Genomic DNA, 9271 nt, shown 5'->3' with positions numbered 1-9271 from the left:
AAATGAGTGACTGGACTGTTTTCTGGGAGTATTTCTTTTATTTTATTTTTAACGTTTGACGCAGTCCAGCGAGCAGGGATGAAGGTATGATACATAATACAGAGTGTGGCATTCGGATCTGCACCCAGGGCTGTTCTGCATTCTGCTGGATGACATAGAAGTAAAAATGTATGCACTTTTTGTCTCAAATTTTTCTTTTGCTTTGCATTTTTAATTTTCCCTCTGAGAAGTGTCTACTGTATTTCAGCTTGTGATAAGATGGATAGATAGATAGATAGATAGATAGATAGATAGATAGATAGATAGATAGATAGATAGATAGATAGATAGATAGATGGAAATGTTATCATCTCAACAGCTCACATAAAAGCACTAGTCAAAATTATAATAAAGCAATGCAATAAAAATCTGAAATTTTTTTTTGCAATATATGGAAAATTTGGAAAACACACAACAAACCTGTAAACAGTTAACTGTACACAATAAACACATGGAAAACTAAACCCTCATTATATACAGCAACTATGACCTAAAATAACTGAAAAACAATAACAAATAAAAGATAAAAGAAAGATGAAAATGGAAATGATGTAAAAGATAAAAGGTCATATAACAACCCAGCTCAGAGAGCGATATCAACTTGTTGAAAAGGATCATAATTGGTTCCCCCTGAACTCAAGTTTGACATCATACAGACTGGCTTCTGCAGGAGCGTATACCACCACAGCTCGTGGTAAGTCTACCTTGGATGATTAAAATATTATTGCTAATAATCAAAACCCCGGTTCAGAATATGAATTGGATATTCACCTCCACGCCCCACCCCCAAGTCGAAGAAATTCTTCCATTTGAAATGCATCGGTGCAAATTTTGTTCTGTGTAGCACGAAAAAAAGTGGGACAGTGGTGCTCTGGGATACGAGTCAGTAGATTAATTTTCAAGACTATGAGCGCGAAAAAGCGTGATACCGGGTTTCATATGAAGGGATAAATATATATTTTTTTATCTTTTGTGCTTTGATTTATAAATCTATCGTGAATCCTCTCTCTACTTGGGTCAATAAACCCAATGCACACTCACTCGCCAATGTGAGGAAAATGTGTTAATCTTCACATCGATCACATTCGATGTAAAGATTGACACATTCACAAAATCGGTTCTCACTGCAGAGTTTAAATGATCCAAAAGTGGTTTGGCACTTTGCCATCTTTCCAATTAATCTTTTCATCACTCATCTGATTGTGCTGTTATTAAGGAGACAACCCCACCAATCCCACAATCCCTCTCGTACAATGGAGGGATTAGCACTTAAATAATTCACATTACCCTGGCTTATTTCTTATCTTATTTGAGATTCATTAATATTCTTTTTACACCGTGCATGAAACATGCAAGGCCTTAATGAAAGAGAAACAAGCCCGTTTTTCCTTCTCCCTCCCACGCGTTCCCCTTCCTTTATTGTAAATATAGGTACTGTAATGTGCATCAACAAGTGGAGATTATGTTTAATATAGGCCTGTATAGACACCTGGCGGCCTATTTTGAGTTATCTGATCCCTATTAATGTAGTCATTGCGTTTTGTAAGCCATACTCCAGCCACCTTATGAATACACTACAGGATAAAAACAGAGATATGCTATTTAAAAGGCCACCTCTGGACACAATTAAATATCTCTAAAGCCTTAAAGCTTATTCCATATGTGCTGTGCTACTTATGCGTGGCGAACAATACAGAACACCTGACATGAATAAAATACATTTAAGAGAGTAAAATAAAACAGTCTGTGCGGCTGTTTAACATTCCACATTCAGCATGAACGGTATTAAGTATTCACAGTGTCTCCCTACAGGCCATGTGTGTTGTATACACCATCTAGTATGCACACGGCGTTCTGCACTGTATATGGGGAAAAAACAAAAACACCAGCGTTAGAACCGAGTGAGGAGGAGAGGGTCTGTGTTGTGTCGATATAAACTATACTGTGACGACATGTTCATGACAATGAGGGAAATCCAGAATCGCAATCTTTGTATTCCTCCAAGTACATTTTCATATACAAGGAATTTGGTAAAGATTGGTGCGTTGCTGTATACAATGTATGCACAAGAAATAAAGCGAAAAAGCAAGCTTAAGTCTGACAAAAGGAAAATTGCCAAATATACAAAAACAGCTAAATATATTGTGGCAGTTTCACCGCCACAACCACACCACCCAAGTGGCGTTTTCAGGGCCCTCCGGCACAGAGACACAGACGGCGGGGGGTTGTAAACACCAGTTTATTGCAGAGAGTGGGCTAGGTGGAATAAGCCAGGAGCAGATAGAATATGTCATGACACAGGCTTCTTTCCTGAGTGAGTATTGGGATGAGGGTTTGAACCTGCTGCACTTTAGACCAACCAACGAGCAACAGGTATGCAGCCACCCTGACCCAATCACCTACACCCAGGTCAGGTGTGGCTGCGCACCATATCACTATATAAAGAAGCCAAATATACAAAAAAAAGACACATTTAAGTAAAAAAACAAACAAAATTATATATACACACACTGAATATACAAAACGTGATTCTACACACAGGAAGTTCAGTTAGTAGAAGTTATTATACTGTAGGCCCTGAGAGCATTTCTAAAAAAGTAAAACCATGTGCTTGTCCTTTAGCAGCTAATGTCAAGCCAGCCCCCAACAACCTAGGAGTCTTCTTTGACTAACACATGAACTTTGAGTTGCATGTAAAGAAAGTGGTCCAATCTTGTTTCTTTCATCTAAAACCATTGCCAAAATCAAATCTGTATTTTTCTGTCAAGATCTGGGGGGAAAAAAAAAAGTTATTTATGTACTTGTCTCCTCCCGTCTTGATCCTGGTGATGTTCACCACCCTGGGTCGCTCTTCTGTCTCTTTTTTTTCTTTTAACCAAGACGCGACGTCGGTCACACATCACACCAGTGCTGGCTGCTCTACATTGGTTACCCATCGAATGCGGAATTTATTTTGAAATTCTCTTAATCACCTGTAAAGCACGAGATGGCCTGGCCGCACTTCACCTTTCTGAATTGCGTCCCCTGGCAACAGTGAGGCACCGAGCGCTCAGGTCTTCTGGCTGTCCCCAAATTGAAGCTGAAAACAAAGGGTGACCGAGCAGTTGCAGCTCCCACTCCCTGGAACTCCCTGAGCTATATATATATATAAAAAAAAAAAAAAGTCAATGGACATTTTTAAGAAGCTGTTGAAAACTCACTTGTTTCATTTGTCTTGTAGTGTTTGTGTCACGAACGAGGTGGATAAGACCCAGACGCAGCACACACCACAGGGAAAGTATTAAAGGTTTATTAGCAAAGGGGGAATAAGATGATGTGGGAATGGAATAAAAGGGCAGGCGGGTCGTTCAGGGGTCCGCGGGTGGACAGACGGGAGGCAAGGCGTGTAGGCAGACGGGAAGGCGGTTTCCTGGAGGCGAGGGGCGGACAGGGTCAGACAAGGCGCAACAATTACGTGCGGTTCCAACAGCGAGCAATCTGGAGGACACCACACCAGGTGACGGTACGATCAGACGAGGTCCGGATGAGGGGCCGGGGCTCTTATGGAGAGTGGTGATGAGTGTGACGAGGGGCGGCTGTGGAACCAGGAGCCCCGCCCACGCTGCCCTGTCAGGTATAGACATGGACATACTGGATACAAGAGGGAACGGGAGGAGAGACACATAAGGAGACCAGGGCACAGAAAGGCACGGGCGGGGCTGTGACAGTCCGCCTTCTGGTTTTATATTGAAAAACAGAAAATAACTGTTTTTCTGTTTCTAACTGCCTATTTGATTTCTATTTTCTTAAACGTACAGCACCTTGTGACTGTGGTTTGGAAAGGCGCTTGATAAATAAAATGTACTTACCCACTTACTAAGTGGCAGAATGGCTGCTGGTGTGGCTGTGGGTGCGTAATATCCCAAGCTCCCAGGAAAGATTGAGAAGAGTGTTTTAATGAGAAGCCGTTTGTTTTTTTCCACACGCTCCCCTCGGGAGTTGGGTGGGATTCAAAAAAAAATAAAAAATGAGTTCCCCAGGGTCTCTCTATGTGCTAAATACAAACGAACGACGTGGAACTTTGAATCTGAGATGCATCGTCTTTGTCTCTTCCTATTCCAAACCATCAAACGGCCGACAGACTGTTTCGTGGTTGTTGGTTATAGGTATTCCCTGATGCTCGCTCAATGCTGGGAATTCTAAGAGCCCCAAAAATACTCACTGTTTGTAATCTGTATGTAAATGTTTCGTTTTACTGCTGAGGGCATCATTGTTATTATCATGGTGGGTGAGCGCTTCTGCATCTATCGGTTGGTTCTCACAGTCTTACCTCATGCGGTGGAAGGCCCTGCCACAAACACATGAAAATAGCATATGGAGGGGCACATGTTTAAGGCAAAGACACGGAGTAAATATTTTTTTTATAAAGTGTCGGATGAATAAAGTATAGAATTAGGATTAAATAAAATCTCACAGATTTCCACTTAGAATTTGGTACTGGGTTTTTCCCGTAGGATTCTTATTACAGGTATTCCCCAGGGTAATTCCCAGTGTTTTTTCTTTCAGTTATTTGTGTTTATTTGGCATTTTTTACATTTTATTTTAATAAAATTCTTTCCCGAGGGTCATTAAATGTTCACACTAAATAATAAAATAAAATATATTTAAAAACTCTAATAATATAATAACATGTTTTTTTCACACCTCGGCCCTAAAAGCTGCGTGAATCATCCAAATAGACAAATGGAGTCTCACCTCTGCCCTGGGTCAAGGAATGAATGAATGAATGAATGAATGAATGAATGAATGAATGAAAGAAGTGTTTTTAGGAAAGAGAGGGGGGTGTGCAGAGTTACTGTATAGACAATTAGATAGTCTGACTTGCGCGAGAGGCTGACACAACTGTTCATGGGTGCGTTTCTTCCACCACGTTCCCCAAAAAAACACCCTGATGCTGCTGCTGCTGCTGCTGCTGCCCCACCACCTCCACCAACTCTCCCGGGCGTGCGGCAGCCAAACTTCAAAGAGAGATATACACATTTTCATATGCCTACATGGTTTATGGATCCTTTTCTGAATTGAGTGAATAATGGGCCTGAATACGAGTTTACGCTTTTGATATTTCCCGGGTTTCTAAATCAAGATGGAGGCCTCGGGGCGGGTGAGATCACATGTAAAGGCGGTAAAATAAACACCAACGATAATAAAAGCACCAACGCAGACCAACAACACACACACACACACGCACACACGCACACACACACACACACACACACACACACACACACACACACACACACACACACACACACACACACACACACACACACACACACACACACACACACACACACACACACACACACACACACTCAGAGGATCCTTTAATGAGGATGTCTCTGCTGTCATGGCTCTCTGGTGCCATCTGTCACAACAAAGATGGAAGGAGTCTGAGTTCCGACGCTGCCAAGCCGTCGGCCCATCAAACGCAGCGCTCCAGTCCAACGGGCCAAGTAACTAAGTGCAGATATCCACCTTACTGGAATGGAGTCCTTTTTTATTTTTTATTTTTAGTAATTCGTACTTCAACTCGGAATTTACAGAGTGGTCAGTTATAGACACAGTGTCACAATGGCTCTTTAAACATTATTTTGGTCGCACCGTTCGGACTGCAGCTTTGGACTGGGCTCAAACTCCAACAATGTAAACCAAGTCAACACGATAACTAGCTCTAGCTCTAGGGGTTGACTCGGTAGTTAATTCAACTATTGCTATATATTGTTTCTTCGAAAAAAACGTTTTGGTTTTGCGTGTTTTTTAACTACTGCTCTTATCTATAATTTTATTATTTTATTTATTTAATTATTTTATTTATTTCATTATTTCATTATTTCATACTTTTATTAGGTTCCAGCCGTGTTTACCCTATTGTTATTTTTTGGCAGCCCTTATTGTTATTGTTTGCGAAAAGATTCTCGGGATTTTGAAGCATAAAACTATGTGAAACACCAACTTCGGCATAACACATGAACACAGTTGATGTGCTGTTTGGATCGCGCTTTCACAAAGACCTTGTGGTTGAAGTTTCATCAAAATTGATCCACATATGGAGCAGATATTGGCGAAAAAGCGACCAACTTTAGATATTACACAGAAGAGGCAATACATCTGATGCCAAAATATGTGCAACCTGACTATAAGGGGCTGGAACACATACTTATAACAAGGATCTTGTGGTTTAAATTTCATCCAAATCAATCCACATACAGAGCAGATATTAATGAAAAAACGAACAACTTTGACCCTAAATATTCAGCTGTCTTGGTTACCCGTCACCTGTCTCATTCTCAAATCAATGAGATGAGATGACAGGAAGACGCTTTTTGACATATTATTAACTATTAATGTACATTCAGATTGACACTGAGTGTCCAGTGTGCGATAGCTTCTTACCTGGTAGATGTCAGTAGATCTGTTCGATCGCTATTTTAAATCCGTGGTCTGCATTACTTTGCCCGAATTGATAAAATAAAGGATAAAAACAAATCCTTAAAATGTCATCAGCCCATCCAGTCAAAACCACTGAAATGTGCGACTGAGTGATGTGTTCAAGATCCAGCACGGCGTTGGAAAAATAGAAGCCGTGAAAGGGTAATTACTCACAGAAATACCACAATGTTTTTTGTATTTCATGGAAATGTACTGTTTCTTACTGAAAATGTTATCCAAGGAAAAAACTCAACAAATAAATTACGTGCCCAACACAGCGAGACCAGCAACCAGGAGACGACAGACTTGGGGGAGCCCATAGTGCGTTCAAGTCCACTGGGGAAATCGGGCTGCGTTTCAGAGAACCCAGGAAACTGTAAAACACACCGACACGACTAAGCTGGACCCCGTGTATTGCTGCCTGCAGCAACATTTTATTGTTATTTTACTGTGTTCTTTATGGAAAGGTCATTGCTTTCTATACAATATATGCGATTCTTGATTGAAATAAGGGAAATATGGATTATAGGTGTTAATTATAGGTAAGGTTGTATTTTATATCATACTTGAAAATAATATAATCTGTATTTTTTTTTATATAAAAAAAACATTTTTCCAGTTACGGTTCTTATACTTCTATAAAAACTTGTAAAATCTCCATCTTCACACCGTTATCTTTTGTCTCCCTCTTCCTTTTTCAAGTTTCTCACCAACTTCAGCCTCAGCACAGGGAATAAAGTTTTACCCTTGTTATTGTTTTCGATAAAATGAATAAAACCTGTGTGTGCGTGTGTGCGTGTGTGTGTGTGTGGATTGCGAGGGCAGAGGGTGAGGTTTCATCAGATCCACCTGCAGCGGCGGCTTTCCCGCCTCCCTCTCTTCAGGACGGAGAAAGACAAACGTTATCTCTGTCTTAGTCTAACCCTCCCAGTTTGGATCGCCTCTCTCATAGCCTTTTCAAATCCCAACAAAAACCCTCTCCTCCCTCTCACTGGGCCTCCACAGTGGACGCTGTGTTGCACCGTTGGACTCCATCCCAAATAAAAACCTCTGACTTGCTTTCCCCTAATGCTGGCTCCAAACAGTGAAACTGTTGTGCTTCCACGTCTCTCAAATGAATGCATGGAACACCAATAGATAGATAGAAGATAGATGTTGGACCGGGCACACCAGTTCTTGGTCTCTGTGGTTTGTGCTTTTAATAATGAATAAAAAGGAAAAGCTCCTCCGTGCACTCCGCTGACCCGTGCACGTCTTTTTGGTGCCTCTGATCCGCAGTGGAGCGATGCATGAGCGTGATGCAGTCCGGGACTCAGATGGTGAAGCTGAAGGCGGGCTCCAAGGGGCTGGTGAGGCTCTTCTACCTGGATGAGCATCGCTCCTGCATCCGCTGGAAGCCCTCACGCAAGAGCGAGAAGGCCAAGAGTGAGTTGCAGTGCACGCACACACACATACACGCACACACACACACACACACACACACACACACACACACACACACACACACTCAGCACACACACTCAGCACACACCTGACACACACACACACACACACACACAAAATGTCTTTCTGTGTCTTTGCATTTTCGTCTTACAACCCTATGTCCCATTCACACCCCCACTCTTTTTATGGTATCTGTCAGCTGCTTTTACCTGTGTATATTTCCTCTCTGTTTCGGAGCTCTCGCTCCTTGTTTCCACTCTTCCTCCCTCCTGCGTTTCAGCCAGGCCTCTTGTTTTGATATCATTTAGAAAAAATCCAGAGGTATATAGTCAGGGTTCTTGTGGATCAGAGGAGGATTATTACTATTATTATTTTTGCACAGTTCACAGCCACTGCACATTATCGTCATCGTGTTTGTGTTTATTTATCTTGACCATTCTTTTACATTTATGGCATTGATATGTGTGTGTGTGCGTATGCGTGTGTGTGTGTGTGTGTGTGCGTGTGTGTGTGTGTGTGTGTGTGTGGGTGTGTGTGTGTGTGTGTGTGTGTGTGTGTGTGTGTGTGTGTGTGTGTGGACTGTAAACATAAGATAAGCCTCTTAGCTGTTCTCCATTGACATGATTAGGAGAAACATAGAACAGCTGCCCAGACTCCTTTTCACAGGCTTCCCTTATAGGTCTGTGTGTGTGTGTGTGTGTGTGTGTGTGTGTGTGTGTGTGTGTGTGTGTGTGTGTGTGTGTGTGTGTGTGTGTGTGTGTGTGTTTATGGGTGTGTTAGATGAGGGCTGCTTATAGTTAGATCCAATAATAGCTGATTCTCAGGGAGGAGGTTATATCAGGGAAAGAGAGCGTGTAATTGGGGAGTGTTCATTTGATGACTTTTTAATGGGTAACCATGAAGAAAAGGTGTTTTTGGTGAATGGACGGAGCAGGTGAATTGTATTATCAGGGGTTCCAGTCGTAGTGCTGTTTTTGCTCCGATTTTTATTATTATCAGTCTTCTTGGCATTTTTCTGGCTAAAAGTGTCTGGAACACGACAACCACCATCCCACGGACATGGCTGAGGTCTCGTTGGAACCGGGGCATTTGTGGTGCAAGTTTTATCAACATTGATCTACATTTGTAGCAGGAACTACTGAAAAACAGTTGCAAATTTACTAGAAGTTGGTAACTGTTGGCGTATCTTTATTCGCTTATGGAGTGGGGCGCTATTTTTAAATCATGAACCAGTGTTATGCATGTCCAGGCTTTGTCACTCCGTGCTCATTTGCATTTGGAGAGTTACGCTGTGTAGACCCGGTTGCTTTGCGTAGTATTT

General features: G+C 41.8%; 1 protein-coding gene across 1 annotated transcript in view; it reads left to right on the top strand.

Annotated features, from left to right (window-relative positions):
* plch1 (phospholipase C, eta 1) overlaps window positions 1-9271 on the top strand; it is a gene marked incomplete at its 3' end in the record, with an annotated part of 73229 nt that overhangs the window by 21924 nt on the left and 42034 nt on the right. Inside the window, exon 3 of the mRNA XM_080006678.1 lies at window positions 7786-7932. Coding sequence (XP_079862804.1) covers window positions 7786-7932 — 147 coding nt within the window. The remainder of the gene's footprint in view (window positions 1-7785; window positions 7933-9271) is intronic.

Source organism: Zeus faber (genome assembly GCF_960531495.2).
Source record: "Zeus faber genome assembly, chromosome: 9".
NCBI lineage: Eukaryota > Metazoa > Chordata > Actinopteri > Zeiformes > Zeidae > Zeus > Zeus faber.
This window is presented reverse-complemented; position numbering and strand designations above follow the sequence as displayed.